At 33.2% G+C, this 18,850-nt stretch overlaps 2 protein-coding genes across 2 annotated transcripts; one reads left to right on the plus strand and one right to left on the minus strand.

Moving 5' to 3' along the window:
• Window positions 1-331: 331 nt before the first annotated feature.
• Window positions 332-12,435, plus strand: LOC133172414 (matrix metalloproteinase-19-like). The gene is made up of 11 exons (XM_061307294.1): window positions 332-424; window positions 729-817; window positions 5,405-5,556; window positions 5,839-5,914; window positions 6,944-7,086; window positions 8,343-8,597; window positions 9,509-9,697; window positions 9,827-9,994; window positions 10,128-10,267; window positions 11,523-11,671; window positions 12,185-12,435. The coding sequence occupies exons 1-11, from the start codon at window positions 341-343 to the stop codon at window positions 12,279-12,281; spliced, it is 1,542 nt and encodes a 513-aa protein (XP_061163278.1). The 5' UTR covers window positions 332-340; the 3' UTR covers window positions 12,282-12,435.
• A 2,858-nt stretch (window positions 12,436-15,293) lies between these two features.
• LOC133204928 (carbohydrate sulfotransferase 4-like) lies at window positions 15,294-17,912 on the minus strand. Its single transcript, XM_061340670.1, has 4 exons — window positions 17,886-17,912; window positions 17,372-17,456; window positions 16,553-16,733; window positions 15,294-16,110 (listed from the first exon to the last, which is right to left on the minus strand). Exons 1-4 carry the CDS (start codon window positions 17,910-17,912, stop codon window positions 15,294-15,296), a joined length of 1,110 nt encoding a protein of 369 aa, XP_061196654.1.
• Window positions 17,913-18,850: the final 938 nt, after the last annotated feature.

Here is an 18,850-nt window from a genome sequence, read left to right on the forward strand (position 1 = left end):
GCGTTTTTCATACTAGAAGTCTTTTTTAGACCTGACTACAGATGTACTTTCAATTATAACAGGAGAAAAAGCACAACAAGAGTTACATTAACAGATTATTCCTCTTTTTTTATTCCTCATTTACTTTTTTCCCTCCTTTTTTAAATTTTCTTTTATTTAAAGTTTGAACTTTTTTTTAGATGACTAAATCGAAGAGATTACCACAATTTCAAGATGACTCTTGAATTATGAAGTAACTCGGAAATTGACCCTGATATGATGTCACAGTAACGTGAAGTGCTCTCGTTTCGAGAGTATTTATATATTTAAAATATTTTCTAATCCAGCAGTTGATCACATCATGACTCTGACGAAGATTGTGGTCCTCCTGGCTTTAACAGTGTTGTCCATTGTCAAAGGAGAAAAGACTACAGCAGAAATTGAGGTGAGATGAAGAAAAATAAACTCCAGAACTACAGGCTAAACAGTTAAAATTAATACGTGGAAGATTAAGTACTACTGTAGTATGTTGAGAGGTTTATGGGGTCAAATAAGGATAAAGGGATTGGAGAGGGGGAGGGTAGACGAAATTTTGTCCACTCCTCAAAACAAACAATACGGAGAGAATCATTGTGTTTGAAAGTGAAAAGGGCAAAATTATATATATGGCAACTTAACTATAAAATGAACAAATGGAAGGAAAAAATACAATTTCTCTATAATTTTTCTTTTATTTGTTGTAATTTCAGAAATATCTATGTAAGTATGGATACCTGACAGAGAACTGCAACAACCCAAACCAACTGGCGAGGGCCGAAAGTAGGGAATACGCAATAAAGTAAGAAACAATAGAATCCATCTTAATGGCTTAAGAAGGCATGTGTAGACTTTAGAAAAAATAAGCAGAGAAGTTTGAAATTACTTTCAATTAATTTCGTGTTTTTATTAGAATACTTTTTCAGTTTGTTTCAACGTTTTGTCATATTCACCATTTATACTTAATCACTCTATATGCTATATAGTAGTATTTTGTCGTATACTTGAGTTTCAGCGATCATTGATCCTGAGTCATCCCCTACTTCTCTCCTGATGACTAGTTACTTTTTTCTTTGGTTAATCACCACGTGCTTGCGTAACTTATTTCATTCGAAAGTCATCAGCATACTTTCGATGTGCTAACGATATGAAAGGGGGGGGGGGGGGGGTCGTAATGTTAAGGAAGACTGTAAAATAAAAACAAATACATGTAGGGTTTTATTACTCAGTTCTTTAGTGAAATCTTATATTTATTTTTTAAAAAGGACATAGTTCATAACTCTTTGTATTAGTTCTGGAAATTACAACATGTAAATGCAATACCTCAGATCTCAAGTTAGAGGGAAATTTAAGTTAATGGAAAGGCAACTTGGCGATTATCATGAAAATTATAGAAATAAGACTGGCAAAATTGAAATATGCAGCTTACGTAATTTCCACCTGTTAGTGTCAAAGTGTTTAATGATAGACGATGAAATGGGCGGGCGCAATTCGACACGGACGTCCGAGAAAACATAGGATTGACATTTTAGTTTGAAATTCATTTTCAATCCACCTGAGCTGTTTTCAAACCTAAAGTGTGAATGTATGATCCAAAAGCCAAATAATTTCAATTCCCAAATACATGTTGTTTGAAATTCATATCTATATGAGTTTTTTAGCCTTTAATTTTAAGGACATGTAAAAGTAATATATGACAGAGATTATTTTTTCAGGGGACGGCCATTTGATTCCAGAAGGGGGGGGGGCTGTCAAGATCATGTCTTCATATGACAACAGCTTTTTTTTTACTTTTGTCTTCACTGAAAAAAATGTTTGACAAACAAAAACAGGGAGTGGTTGTCCAAACTAAAAGAAAACTTTCTTATTTATTTCCAAGATCGTTCATCCCCTCCACCCGACCCCCCCCCTCCCCCAGCACACACATACACATATCAAACAGAAATCAAATATCTGTCCCTTTACAATTCTTTAAAACACAAGACAGAAAATTCTGATTTATATAAATTCCAAACTATTCCGAAATTTGATCTTAAGGGTCAATCAGTAATACCGTGCGTTCTAGCGTAGCTGAGGTGGATTGAAAATGAATCTTAAACTAGAATTTCAATCCAATGTTTTCTCGGACGTCCGTGTCGAATTGTACCCGCCAATTTCATTTTCTATCGTTAACTGTTTTGACTGTAACAGATGGTAACAAGAAAACATTGATGTAACCATCAATTGTCGCCCGGGAAATAAATAAAGTAAACAATGGAAATGAGTCTTTATCATCAAACCGCTTCGATATGTGTGAAAAAGGCATGCGTCTAAATGATGGAGACGATAGTCGAGAATCTTTTGAAAACTTATAGTCGGATGAAAATCGAACAAAAACGATACCCTTTTAAACTTTATTAATTCCTCAAGTAAATGTTGGCTGCATAAAATATAATTTGGGACACATGCATCACCTATTTTCAAAAATATCTTTCACTTTAAGAATATAAAACACGAACTGTGTAAAGTACATTTTTACGTTTTTATGCGATAAGTAAAATTCGATGTTCTAAAAAAAGGGACCTGTCGTTTTTTCGATAGTAAATGATAAGCAACTTTATATATTAAATATGAAAAACATATATATTTTTGCAGATTCACTTTATGGAAGTAAATATATTGTGTATCTCGTAATTTATAAAGGGAAAGAACATTCTGATTAACAATCTTTTTAATGTTTAGAAAACCTTTAATTCTGAATAACTTCTCCCACCTCAATCCCCATATACCAACACTTAAACTTATATGTATAGAGCAGCCCGGTCCTCCGGGCTGCAATGACGTAAGCTGCTTATTTCCAATTTTGCCAGTTAATGTTCCGCGGTTTTATAATAAAGCAATTTGAGGATGAGACAAATACACTGAGGTATGAATAGGATTTAAACAAGCATTCTGAGAGTATTGCATTAGCAATACTAGTCCCCTACCGGCAAGTGTAATCTGGTTCCCGTTAAGAATTGAAAATGCCATAATTCCGTCAAAAATCAATGAAGCGGGACGAAATGCAAACTTGATCTATAACTAATCAAGATAAAGTCACATACCAAAAATCAGCTCAATATCTGAAAGCGTTTAGAAGAAAATTGCGGAAAACCCTTAAAAATTGAAAAGGCCGTAATTCCGTCAAAAACAATAAAGCGGAACGAAATGCAAACTTGATCTGTAACTCATCAAGATACAACCACATACCAAAAATCAGCTCAATATCTGCAAGCATTGAGGGAAAAAGTGCGGAAAACCAAGTGGAACAGTCTGACAGACAGACAGAGGGACAGACAGACAGACGGACGGACAGACTCAGAGGAAACCTATAGTCCCCTCCGGTTTCACCGGTAGGGGACTAATAATCTTACAACTGCGGGGTCGTTCAGCAAGCTCCACCTATTCATCGAAACATCATCATGACTGTGTGGACATTCAAGGTCCATTGTCGCAGTAGATGCAGGCACAAAAAGATCCTCCATATTGCTCAGTGCCCATACGTCCCGAATACAGGTCTCTTGCAGCCTTCCTCCGTCAATTGGTGGTGTCTCAATATGAGCAAAATTTCTTGAGGAGACGTGAAACAAACAAATAAATTTTTTAAAAAATAAACAAAACTTTCTCCACCAGTTGTACTTTTGTTTACAATTTGATTACAATCGGCTGTTCTTTAAGTTTACTACGTGAATACATTGGTTTGTAACTGTTGTACGTTGTAGCGTAACAAACAGCTGATTTTAAATAAATGTCTCCTCACCATAAGTATATGAATCTTTGGGTCAAAGGAATAAAATAACAGAGCTGTGTTGCAACCACTATTGAAATAACGACCACTATTGAAATAATTATTTCAATAGTGGTTGAGAATGCATTTCAAAACCAAACACAGCTTGTAACCACTATTGAAATAATGTTCACTATTGAAATAATTATTTCAAAAGTGGTTGAGAGTGCATTTCAAAACCAGACACAGCTTGTAACCACTATTGAAATAACGGCCACTTTTGAAATAATTATTTCAATAGTGGTTGAGAGTGCATTTCAAAACAAAACATAGGTTGCAACCACTATTGAAATAACGTTCACTATTGAAATAATTATTTCAATAGTGATTGAGAGTGCATTTCAAAACAAAACATAGGTTGCAACCACTATTGAAATAACGTTCACTATTGAAATAATTATTTCATTAGTGGTTGAAAGTGCATTTCAGAAGCAAACACGGGTTGCAACCACTAATGAAATAATGTTCATTATTGAAATAAAGATTTCAATAGTGATTGAAATAATGATTTCAATAGTGATTGGAATCATTATTTCAATAGTTGCTGACAATGATTTCAATATAAAAACCAAATTGCAAGCCTCATTGAAATAACCCCAATATTAGAAAAAAAATATAAGGAGAAATTCTTCATTATGTTTTCCAACATAATAAAATTAATTAATTGAGTTTAAATATGATATGTAATTTTTTGTTTTAATTTCTGTCCAGAAATACTATTAATACACGGATATCTGTGATTTAACTGATCTAGTAATTTTAAGTAATTTTCTTATATAATTTTGATCTTTGTTATTAATTGGGGAAAGTAAAAGATTATAAATACGGATAGTTGTAGAAATTAGAATATCTACATAAGAAAGAAGACATCTGTTGATATCTAATATGTGTACAAACTTTCTGATGAAAAAAAAGATTAATTTTAATCAAAAGGATATAGAATAAAAGTAAATTTTCGCTTATATTCTTGGGCTTGCCCACTCTACTAATATGGATAGTAAATCAAACGTTTCTTGTCAATACATTAAAATCAACTATTTGGGAAAACTAAGTATAAGTGTTATAACATTAGAGGTCGTTATTTCAATAGTGGTTACACGTATAAAAACCGCTATTGAAATAATTATTTCAGTACTGACCGTTATTTCAATAGTGATGACAACTTGGTTTAGGCTTTGAAATGCTCTCTTAACAACTATTGAAATAATTGTTTCAATAGTGAACGTTATTTCAATAGTGGTTACAAGCTGTGTTTGGTTTTGAAATGCACTATCAACCACTATTGAAATAATTATTTCAATAGTGAACATTATTTCAATAGTGGTTACAAGCTGTGTTTGGTTTTGAATTGCATTCTCAACCACTATTGAAATAATTATTTCAATAGTGAACGTTATTTCAATAGTGGTTACAAGCTGTGTTTGGTTTTGAAATGCATTCTCAACCACTATTGAAATAATTATTTCAATAGTGGTCGTTATTTCAATAGTGGTTGCAACAGAGCTGTGTAATAGAGGAGGGAAAGAAAGAGAAAATAGTTAAGTTTTTTTCTCAAATATAATAATGATCTACTATCATTTTCAGGTGGTGGCAGATGTTCAGCAATCTGCCGGTGACGGGGGTTATCGGACCTGATGACGAGGAACTAATGAACAAGAGACGCTGCGCATGTGAAGACGTTATGGCAAAGGATGAAGTCATGAACCCTGAACTTCAACCCCAACAATTTAACCTTGGTAGCTGTCATATGTTATAAACGCGAGAAAATTTCGGAAATTTAATTATTAATTTGGACATTCGAGTAAACAGTTCTATTTTAATAATTAATGCAATTCTGCATTCGTCCTTAAATTTTATTTTAATTTGTAATGTCTAGTATGACATTAATACTGTGGTAAAAGTAAAACATGGAATTCTTATTTTTTTCATTTTTCCAATAATGGGCATACAAAATGTTCAAAAGCACATTATTTGTATTAAAAAAGTGTTAAAAGACATGCTGTTTTTATACTATACAGGTCCAAAATGGAGAAAAACAACCCTGACTTGGAGGGTAACGAAATTTTCTAATCAGCTGGATCCTGGGAAAACACGGTAGGTACAGAGGAAGATAGGCAAACATAACATGTAAAGCTGAATCAAGTTTAGACAAGCTAATTCAGGGACAGTGTGTCCCCCACTTAAGGAAAAAAAGAAGAGTATGGAAAACCCCAAAATGCAAATGGAAAGAAAAAATAGATCATGACCTTTCACATTTTGGCCTTAAAGCCAACTGGGGTTTTTCTTAAAGAAGTTCATAGCTTTCAGTTTCATTGCAAAAGCTTAAAAAAATAAAATATTCATCTGAAACATATGTATGCAATATATGAATTTCTAAGCTTGACCTTTGACCCAAAAAATCAATAGGGGTCTTCTTTAGGTTATATTGATTGGTGAGATTCATTGAGAAACCTCAAAGATAACTCAATTTATTATTATGAAAGCATTTAAAGCAATATGTGAATTTTTGACCTTGACCTTTTAACTTCAAAAGTAATAGGGGTCTTTTTCCAGTCAATGGTAGTTATGATATAAAAATTTTATTTGAAAAAGAGAACTCAAGATATTTTCTAGAAAATCAATAGGGGTACGGTCTTCTTTCAGTCAATAGGAGTTATAAGAGAGCAAGAGAACTAAAATTTATCATCTGGAACCATTTTGCAATATATGAATTAATGACCTTAACCTTTGAACTTTTGACCTTAATATCAATTGGGTCTTTTTAGTCCATAGGGAGTTGTGATATAAAATTGCATTGCAAAGGTCGAAAGGCTTTTTGAGATATAGTTCCGGAAACGTTAAGTTTTAAACATAGACAGCTAGGCGGACAGACCCAAAGTAAAATATTCCCCACTTTCAATGAAAGCGGGCAATTGATTTTGTGAACTAGGGATTTTTAAAAGTGTAGCAGGATAATTTTAACCTGCTCAAAGATGAGACCTTCTGACTTTCATTTTTTTTGTAAATACTAACAGAGGAAAAAATGACGGACACTGCATGCAAATTTGACCAAAATGTAAGTGGAATCCTTTGGCGAAGTTATTCTATAATAAGATTTTTTTTTATTTTTTTTTTCTTATTAAGCTCTGAGATCACAAGAGCGCTGAGGTATTGGTCTGACGTCACGCCTCTTCGATTTTACGAAACGTCTGGCGATACCGACATCACGATTTCTTTTGAGATTCGTAACCACGGAGATGGTGCCGCTAACGCCTTTGATGGCCCAAGTAAGCGAAACTTGATAACTTCTTTTTGTTGTCTTTAAGAACCCTCTGACATTCAATGCAGACTAGATAATTATGATTCTGTGGTATTTCCTTGCAGTCAGTTAATCTTCTTCTTCTTTTTAAAGTGCAGGGCCTTAGATCTAAAACAAAATAAATCTACACTGAATTACTCAATCAATTTGTGCATTGATAAATAGATACTAATCAATTTATGCATTCCTAACATTTTACAGACTAAGATGAAATAATTGAAACACTTTATTTGCATGTATTTCCACCCGCTGTAGTAAACAGCAGTGATTTCTGTTCATCAATCCTTCGTTGTCTTTGAATAATTTTCCTAGTGGTAAATGCAAAGTACCCTATGTTGAAAATGAAATAGATAAGCTCAATATAAACACTTTTTTCAGGGACCTATATACTAACGTTATATAGGTCTCTGCTTTTTTTTAAATATAACTTTCTCAATATGTTCAATAAATATTTTGCTTTAGTGTTGGAGGGTCATAAAGCAATGATTTATAAATTTTCACGAGTAAGAAAAGCATAGTTTACTTTTGCTATGAAGATACATAGAATGCTTGGAAGCTCATTTCATGTTATAGTAATGCCCATTGGTTTCAATGCGATCATGAATAAATAACATTCAGTGTATTTCAAAGATAAAAAAGAGTGCAATTCTTTTTCAAAATTTTCTTGATTAATCATCTTTTAAATATCATATTGTCCTTCAAAATGATCCCTTTACTTCAATAATCTTTTTTCTAAATTTGAGATCTTAGAGATTTGATTTCACTATACATCAATAAACCAATAGGGCTTCCAGGAAACTTGGAAAAATGTTCAATTACTTTCAATTAGTCAGAATTTCTTAATTTTTTTTTTTTGGACCTGTTCAGCAAATATAACTCATCTGTTGCTCGCCGATATGAAATATATAAATCTAGTGAGGCACTTTTTTCATCTACGTATTTTCAACTTAACATTCATTTGAAGGAAGTTTTAGAACTCCATCAATTGGTTATTATTGTCACGTGTAACTAAAATACAGAGAATGTTTCGGTTTTTCTATTGGCAGGCACCAGCATTCCATTTCTATATATATTTGAATCAAAATATGCATCATTTTAAACTGCATTTTAAAAAAAAGTAGAATCTAAACATGAACGTCTGCTCCATTGCAGAAAAGAAACATCAATCTTAATAAAATGAAACCAAAGATAGTTAACTTGTAGGTTGAACTTATTTTCATCAAGGTAGAGTACTTGCACATGCATTTTTCCCGTCAAATGGTCGAGTCCACTTTGATGAAGAGGAATCCTGGGGCTTCGGCGATGAAGTAGGAAACTCAAAGACTGACTTTTTCACGGTAGCAGTTCACGAATTTGGCCATACCTTGGGATTGTTCCATTCCGATATTCAGGGTGCTCTCATGTTTCCGTACTATGCGGGGTACAATGCTAGCTTCCGGCTGCACGAGGACGATATCGATGGCATCCAGAGCTTGTATGGTAGGATTTAGAAAATTCAATGAAAAAAAAGCAAATCTGTATTTTAAAAACGGTCCTCTAAGATTTGTTTTTGTTGCTGTACGCTCATTTTTAACAAGGTAAAAAAAAATATAAAATACATATAATTAGAAAATTATCTAATAATAACAAGTAAATATTTTATCTCGTTATTATGAGACAGTTATACAAGATAATTAACTCATTTATTATATATATATATATATATATATATATATATATATATATATATATATATATATATATATATATATATATATATATATATATATATATATATGTATTGATTTTTCCCTATATAAACTTAAATCGTTAGATGTAAATAATTCCCTAGAAATCGCTATGAATGGATTAATCCCCGTTTTGCGCCGCGCGTAAGTCAAATGAGCTTAGCTAGTTCCCGTTATCTGCAATCCTCTTGGTTTTACATTTGTTTACAGAAGAAGGCCCGAAATTTGTATCGGTGTAATAAAACAGTTAAAAAGTATATTATTGATGGAGTTAGCAAGATTCCAGTTCCTCTCGACCAGGAATATATCCTTTGGCTTCGCCTCGGGAAATACAATGTAGATCAGTCCTCGGGGATCGAACTACAATCTTGCAAACTCCCTCAATGATATACTTTAACTGTATAATAACCATCCCGTTCTTAAGAGTTAAATAGTTTTTACCTTGTCAAAATTGAGCCTAAGTATCTGGCTTTCGTAATTTTGTCTCTTTTTTTCTTCTTGGGGGAGTTGTTGTTTTGTTGTTGTTTTTTTTTGGGGGGGGGGTTCTACATTTTCACTTTTTTTCAATAGGAAAAATAGCTCTAGTTGTTTATTTATTTATCATAAATCATTGTAAAGAAAGTCTCAAGCTTATGAAAATAAAAAAAAAACTACATATTTAAGGTCCTAGCCCACGAACTCCGCCCACCACCCCCAGACGTCTGACGACATTCCGTCCAACCACACAAGCCCCTAGGCCCCGCATCACTTCAACTCCCCGACCCCGCATCACTCCGGCGCCAACTGTTAGACCTACCCGAACCCCTACCTTGCCGTCCATTTGTAACGTCAATCTGAGAGCCATGATCAGGGGTGAGTTCTAATATTTCGATGGTAATTTTCATTATAACAGTTGTTAAGTAGACATTATGTACATGGTAAAACTATAGGATTAAATAACAAAATAACTGTGTTTTTTTTTTGTTTGTTTGTTTTTAACAGATTTTGATGGCACACTGTTTGCGTTTGTGGACTCTCATAATGTAATGAGGATAACTGAAAGGGGTTTATTAGATCGCTTCCGGGTCAGTAATCTCTTCCGGCGAGCTCCCTGGAATACAGAGGCTGCATACAATATCCCCAGTCTTGGTCGAACATATTTTATGAGAGGTATGGGCAACTTTAAGAAAAATTGAAACTAAACATTATAATACAGGTTCAGAAAAAGAACTTTTAACTTCAGGCCCTTTTCTTTTTGGAATTAAAGATTTAATGGTAAATTTATACTTTATTTTGGTTTCAGGTCAAAGAATTTGGGAGTTTGACCGAATGAGGAATCGCATGGCTACTATATTGGTTCAGGGAGGACCAAGATCTATGCCAGAAAGACCACGGGCTGCGATATCCACGTCTGCTTCAGGAAATGATATAGAAGTGTTTGGAGTATGTACATTTACTAAAAGTTCATGACATGTGTCACTGTAGTGTAGTATTACTTGTACTACTTTTCCTCAAAAATGACATTTGATGGGGGGGGGGGGGGATAATTCTGGAAATTTAAATATCCCGAACAGGAACAAAATAAATGGCTAAAAAATCGGAAAAATGTAAAAGAAATGTGAAAAAAAAGATTGACCGTGACCTCTCACCTTTTAGCCTTAAAAAATAAATAGAGGTCTTTCTTTAGTTGGAGAGACTTATCACCTTAAAGTTTCATTTCAAAAGCTTAAAGAGAATTAAAGTAATCATCTGAAAACAACTGTATGTAATATATAAATTTCTGATCTTGGTATTTGACCTTTTGACCTCAAAATAGAGAGAAGTCTTTCTTAAGTCAAAGGTTTAGAAAATACTGGTTATCATCTGGAAAACATTTCATAGAGTGTAAAATTTCATTTATTGACCTTTGACTTCAAAATCATAGTCTTCTTTAAGTCAAGGAGCTATGGTAGAAATGTCATTGCAAAAGCTCAACGAGAACTGAAGTTATCACCTGAAAACCATTTTAAGCAATAGATGTATATGAATTTCTTACCTTGGTCTTTGGTCTTTCGACCTCAAGATCAATAGGGGTTTGCCTTCAGTCATAGGGATATATATTATATAAAATTTCATTGCAAAGATTAAAGGACTTTTTGAGGTATCTTCCAGAAACTAAAATGTCACACTCAGATTGACAGACACACAGAAAGACGAACAGACCCAAATCAATATCTTCCGCTGTTAGCAAAAGTGGGAGATAAAATTGTTCTGTTTTTTTTTTTTTTGGTCAATGTGTTGTAAACTGGATAGAATCAAAGTACTATATATAGTAAATAACTTTGCGTAAAAAGCAACTGGGTGAATAAAACACAACTGTGTTCAAATGGGGGACCGCCTCCCATGTAAGATTACATAATTAAGAATTATTTAGAAAGGGTGGCATTGTTTAAAACTTGCTTGCAACGTTTCTGACGTAAAGTAATACTTCCTAGGCCCAAGAATTAGGCTACTGTATATTTAGAATCCAAAAATTTTCATTGAAGGACTAAAGAATATACATAAGTATATATGCATACAATTTTCCATCTTCTTGCTGTGTCTACAGACATTTTTTTAAATGAAGATGCATGATCGAACTTGTCTGTATGATTCTCTGTGGACATTTTCTCTCTGTAATTTATCAGTTATATAAAAGGAACAAAACTTTTTCTCATAGAGTGGTATAATGTGGAGAATGAAGATGAATGGGGAAGTCGTACCTGGATCACACCGCTACATCCGGAATGTGTATAATGGGGTTCCGGAAGAAATAGACGCTGCCGTTCGGTGGGATTCTAACACAATATATTTTTTCAAAGACAATAGGTAAGACTGATTTCTCTTCGTAGAAGGTTACTGATAGCACAATAACGATTTCTTCTCTCAAATGATGAGAAGATACCAAGTAATTATGATTATATTCGTCACAAACTGCTTATCCTTCTTCATAGTGATAGGTTTTCATTATCAATTTCTTTTTAACCAAAAACAATACTTGATACCTAAAATTTGTTCACGAAATCTATGATTTCTCAAAAAGAAAGAAATCAGATCGGCTAGCTTACAAGTTTTTGAATCCTTTTACATTTCTGCTGCTTTTTCCTCTCAGCCCTAACAATACTATCCTCTCCCTAATAAAAAGTCTGACCACTTAAATTGCCGACGTGAAAATACGCAAATAAAATAGAAACACATTCTTAACTAAGAAACTACTTATATCTAAGTGTGAATCTTAGCACAAATCTGAAGCATTTTTATGAATCCCAGTCCTGGAACTTTCCCTTCTATCTCCGAAATACTTTTATCGAATATCGCGTTTATATTTATTGTATTTTCTAGATTCTACAAATACGACACACGCCGACGGCGCATGGTTTTGGAGGGAGATTTTGGCCCTGCCTTTCTTAAAGGTCAATGTGGAAACGCCCCGAGATAAATCCAGTTCACACAATTTGGTGGATCTTACACAGTGAAAAGGGATAACAATCAAATAAAATCTTGAATCAAAATGAACAATTTTGTTCTAAAACTATTGTTATATTGCTTACATTTTCTGTGTCTTAATTTATTAAATGTTGTTTTGATATGGTTGTTACATTATCATGCTTTTTTTATGATGAAGGCTATAGAAACCAAAACCTATCCATAATTTATACTCGATAAATTATTATAGGCCGCAAGAGTGACCGATCTATTGGTGGTTTTATTAGAAGGTGGGAAAATGAGACATTATTTCTTTATAAGTTACGCAAAATAATCCGTTAGTGATGACGCGCATAAAAGTTATGAACAAAATATTTTAAAACTTACATGTACTTTAAACCAAGTCTTTATTGTTGATATTATGTTTCAATTTTAGTTAAATTTTCATCAGATAATTATTAATTATGATTTTATATAAAGGTTTCACAAAAGGTACTCCCCACTCCACCAACATGGGAGTGTGCAAGATATTTATGCATTTTCCGGATAATAATTACAGGTGACAAAAGTGATAAATAAAAATTAAAAATTTGGTAGAACTAATAAAAAAATTATTTTAAAATGCTACTGCTGCGAATGACACAACGATATTTTTTTTTCTATACTGCATTTATTGTGTTGTCCATCATCGCATCGTGCAGCATAATGTGAAGAATTAATAGGCATCATCACGATCAAGGGTATCGGCAGCATGGAAAGTTAATCCTTTTTGTCATCTGTAGATGTGAATATCGTCATTTAGATAATACATTTTTCTTATAATCATTTTATAATTTATTTTCATATTAATGAATCAATATGACTAATAATCTACTTATCTTTGAATTTGTGCTTGTGTGTGTGTGTGGGGGGGGGGGGGGGCGCTTTGCTTTGAAGACAGTCTGAAATAAAATTGCTCGCTATTAAAATGACTATTTTTGTTTGCGGCCGATTTGATGCTTTGAATCAATCTTAATTGACGTGTATGATTGTGGCCAAAATATCAACAGCTGGGCGTAAAATGAAAAATTATAAGTATAGATTTGAAACACCACGTATCATCCAAGAGGCCCAACGAAGGGGACTAACTTCTCTTAAAGCAGGGTAAATATTTCAATACATGATCATAACAGAGCCCCACCCTAACCCCAGAGCTCCTGACAAAGGGGCCATGAATTTGAAAATTTTTAGAAAAAAGCTCTCTTGCTTATCATTACCGCTCATCATAACCATAAACTTAGTTTGTCTGCTTAATAAACCAGAAGCACAAATTTTCAATTAATGAATTTTCACTATATGCCAAATAGAGCCCCACCCTAAAAGCAGAACCCCTGACCCAGGGGCCATGAATTTCACAATTTTGGAAGAGATTCTCTTTCTTATACACTTAGTTTGTCTGCTTCATGAATATTTTTATCCGATTTGACAACACTAGAATAAATGCATTTTCACTCAATGACCATTAGAGCCCTGTCCTAACATCAGAAACCCTGTCAGGGGCTTGGTATTTCACAATTATGGAGGATTCAATTTTGCCCATCATATTTATGCATTGACTTTGTCTGCTAGATATACAGGAAGAGAGAAGATTTTTGAAGATTAATTTTGTGTATTTTCACTACATGACCAACAGATCCCCACTTTAAAACGAAAAATCTGACCCTGCGGACATGAATTTCACAATTTTGGTTGAGGGATCAATGCTTATTGCAATCATGCCGACAGTTTGACTGCCTGATGACCAGGAATGAAGAAGTACTTTGAAGATTGCAGTAATTTTGATTGGTTTGGCCCACTCCTCCAGCTCCAGCGCGGGGCAGGGACCATGGACTTCACAGTTTTTGTTCCCCTTCACCTACTGATGCCAAAATTAGTTGAAATTGGTTCAGCGGTTCCAGAGAAGAAACAGAAAATGTTCAAATGTTAACGGACTAAAACAGATAGAAACGACTCGGATGACCTTAAAATTAATAACCACAACAAGGTTCTCGGACACTGCTTTGATTGTAACTTCTTGTGTTATTATGGCTTCTATGCAGGATGTTTTCTTTTCTTTTAATTTTGATGATTTTAACAATCGTATTTTTTTCTACACTATCAACACATTCAATGGGAAAGTAGATTCAGCAAAAATGATAGGCAATTTAATTTTATCAATTTGAACTCTACAATATGACTAATTTGTAGGGTCAGAAAAGGATTTCCTAGAACTTTATTTTAACGACGACGGACCTAAATTCATTTCTGCAATAGATTTTTTATTCAAATTTTAATATGAGGTAATGTGACTTTTGGTGAGTTAAAATCAATAAAAAAAAATCATATGGTCATCGATGTAGATTTTTAATGGGGAGCGGTTTCAAAAGTTGGCGATGGAAATCGATAATTACTATAGGAAGTTATGGGGAATTGCCAGTGTAGGGTATAAGAGTAATCATTGAAAAAAATTCTGCAATAGAATTTTTATTCATATTAAAGGACAATGTTAACAAGACAATTTACCAGCAAATTATTCTAAAAAATAAATGGGTCATCGGCTTAGATTTTTCAGGGGGGCATGTCAAACTCAGGTGTAGGGCACATTTTTGGGAAATTTTCAATGAAAATACCTTGGCCAAATAAATCATTTATTTATGAATATAAATCGAAATATTTACAATATTTTTGAATTGAAAGGAAACGTTTAAATATCTTTAAAAGAATTAAAAATGTATATTTTTTATCTTTTGCAATACATAATAAAGTCAATTTGATTCAAGGCATATGCGCGGTTTTCTGCGCAGTGGAGTGAAATTTCGAATTAGGTCCGTCGTCCTTAAAGCACGGAAAAGGGAGACAAAAGCTTGAATTCAATATTTTTAAATTTATTCTGAAGTAATACACCGAGACTAAGATACCCCAAAGCGTACTTTACGATAGCAATTTGGCTTAAATATGTCAAAGATCATTGGGGAAAAAAATCCCAGATGTGTTAAATTATTATCCCCTATCTGATTAGAACGTTTATAGCGAGATTTCTAAGTTCTTTTTCTTCTCTAAACACACGCAATCCCAAAACACCTAATATTGCATCACAAGAATTTTGAATTATTCCATTCACTTTTACAAAAATCGTTTTTCTCCACTTCCGAGAAACTTCATACGAACGTTTTGGATAAGGTGCAAAATTCCCACGGTGTCTATTTTTTAACGTGTTCGCCACAGAAATATTTGTAAAACTGTGTAGCCATTCAGAAGCGTCTATCGTAAAGTTTAAATCACAAAATTTATACAGTTGTTTAACAACTTTCTGTGGTTTTAATACCAACCTCTCGTATAATAAAGTGTGAATGTCTGCATTTTTGGATGCGTCTACAAAATTTTTGTACATCATCGAACACAACGCTTTGGACTGTGCGTGTATAGAGTCCCGTGTAAGTGTCCCCGCTTTGGCTCGTGAGTGAAGGATGGCCCTAGGATCCCGGAGGAGGTGAACAATATACAAGTTATCCAGTAAAGTCTTCAACATATTGGCCAATTTAATATCTATCCGTAATGTCTTGATGATAATGACGGATGAAGATTTGCAGAGGCGTGTTAGATTCTCTATACAGTCGTTGTAATGGGCAGAAAAACCATGTTCTTTCAAATGTTTTGAAGAATAATTAAAACATTTCAGCTTTTTAACATATTCATGTCCAGTACTGACAAAGGTCTCAAAAGATTTCAGCACTTCGTAGGACAATGTAGCAAAATTGCAGGTATATATTGCTCGAAACACAGACAACGTATTGTTTATTTCTTCTTTATGGTATAGTGGTGATCTGTTAAATAAAACAATTTAATTTTAACCGTAATTGTTTCAAAATATGCATTTATATATAATACATTCAATGGGATCTGGCATCAGGCTAGGTCTATTTCAATTCCCCCTAAAATAAATCAGTTGATACTTGATGGGAGCCATAGATCCCTGGTGACAATGCTCATCTGCGTATCACATCGATTGATGTACGAACTGCGCCTGGCAAGGCCCATCATGCCCTACTCGGCGAAACACAAATTAATGTCTCTTCTATTCATCTACTGAGTTGTATAAAGGGACAATTAATGTGGACATTGTTTGAGAGCCAAATGAAACTATTCAGTTTCAGATAGTATGAGTGACCTGACCGCCGTTGCTAGTATTATAGGTACTTAACACTTTTTTCTGTAAATTTATATACTTTTTCTGTAAAATTTAATTCTATTAAATCCGACACTGACCTACAAGTATTATTGGGACAACATATGCCGTTGATGTGTCTTTGACAAGTCCTATATGTCTGCCAAAGAGGTTCCATGCTGAAAAACGATGTACTTCCTCCATGTTGAAGGATTTCTGATGTTAATGTCGAACCACTTCTCTGGTAAGCAACAATGAGGATGTTCCTTACTTTCTGTCTCTCTGAAATAAAACTTCATCATTTTATACTGTACTATATATAGCATATTATATTTTGTAAGGTACATACAAGGACGAAAGCTTTATAAAATGCTAAAGGTTCCTGTAATTTACTTTGTATATTCCAAATCAAAAAGTATAAGGAAAAAAAAATCATTAAAAATATTAAAATGTTGTGTACTCGGAACGTGAACTTGGCAAGAGAATAGCTTATTTTAGAACCCACGTCAGCCATTCGGTACATGTATTTCTATACGCTAATGGGTTATCTTCCGTTGGTCCTCCTGCAGTTAGTCCATAGACGTATCTCATGCGTCTATGGTTAGTCTTATCCTAAAATTGCGCAATCTGCAGTCAGATTTGCCTTTGAATTATTAAAATTCCGTCATTTCTGTGCATTGTATTTCATCGATGTTTGACAGTGAACACTGTTGATTTTTTAGGGGGGATGTGGGATGGCAAGCTCCCTCAATCTAAACATACACCTGAAAGTATTTTGTATCAGAAATATTTCCTCAGCAATGTCCTTTGTAACAAGCTATTCATACTTGACTGACTGACCTTGACTGAATGAATTGAAACAGAAAATTGATTTCTTTTTACAATCAGAGGAAAAAATAACCTTTTAGTTTTGATATTACTTGACTGCTGATAAGATTCTTTTTCACTCAGCCAGTGATGCCTGAATTTTTCTTTTGCCTGCTTAACAGACTCTTCCAGGTACGACTAGACAAATAAATGGCAATGTTTAATATTCCAAATGTTTGTTGTTAGATATGTCTATCATATTACCATTGTTTTATGTATATTATGGTATAGTATAGTATATTATCATTGTTTGTTGAGGTATGTCTATTTCAGTATATTACCATTTATCTTAATGTAAGATAAAGTATATTACCTTTGGGTTTTTTTATATGTAGAATATTACAATTGTTTGCTTGTAGATATATAGTAAATTTTCATTGTTTGTTGTTAGATAAAGTATATTACCATTGTTTGTTTTCAAATATACCATTGTTTGTTGTTAGATATAGTATATTACCATTGTTTGTTGTTAAATATAGTATAATACCATTGTTTGTTGTTAGATATAGTATATTATCATTGTTTTTAGATAAAGTATATTACCATTGTTTGTTGTTAAAGAGCTACATGGGGTAGAGCTCCGTGCAGTAGCATTCCCCGGTTTTTTGTACAATTCAATATTTCCGATGAATAATATATCTGAAATAGTTGTAGAAGATAAATTACATCATGATTTTGCCATATATAAATAAAACTATACGAGAAAAAAATTGTCCAAATATTTGTCATATATGTAACACATATAACTTAGTTTAAGAAAGCCACTGAAAATAAAGAATTTTGCAATCCCAAAAATTTTCAAGGTAAGGAACTGTAAATTCCTATATATGTGCTTAAAACTCTGCTCTAATTTAAAGTATATATAATACAAACTGTATAACAAAAGTACATGTTATAATTCATAAAACATGTTTTTGTTCGTAAGCATTTTATAATTTCAGTCTCTCAGTGCATCTTAATTTACTTATACTCTTAAGAATTGTCTGATTAAACATTTCTTTGTCTTAACAGTAAAATAAATTAATGAATAGTAAATATTTTATTTCGGAAATATGGTGTTTCATTTATTTTTGTAGATATCGAATTCTGTGGTTTTGGCAAAATGTACAGTTTCATTGATAGGTTTATTTGTGGAAAGCAACTTAGTCATATTTTATCATTGGTCTAAAATTTACAGTTCGTTGATTACTTAATATCGGTTTCAGCCTAAAAAAATTCAGCAAAAAGTGGTGAAACCACAACAACAGATATAATAGAGATTAAAAGTATAAATAATAATTAGATTAGAAATGGGCACTTATAACATTCCGTTGAAAGAAATAGAAAGAGTATTTCAGAGGAGACATTTCTTTATAAATAGAGCATGGACCTAAGGGGTCGGGATTGGTTTCAGTCTTTAAAAAAACCCTGTCGATTTCGTTACGGTCAATGACTTTAGGCTACATACCTGTAATAATTCGCTTTCATCTTATTACAGTATATGAAGATAAGAGAAACCTTTCTATAGATATTTATTATAAAAGCGATGAGAT

This window comes from Saccostrea echinata, unplaced genomic scaffold, assembly GCF_033153115.1.
Source record: "Saccostrea echinata isolate AGI-Se365-2 ecotype Australia unplaced genomic scaffold, CSIRO_AGI_Sech_v1 ptg000054l, whole genome shotgun sequence".
In the NCBI taxonomy this organism is placed as follows: Eukaryota; Metazoa; Mollusca; class Bivalvia; order Ostreida; family Ostreidae; genus Saccostrea; species Saccostrea echinata.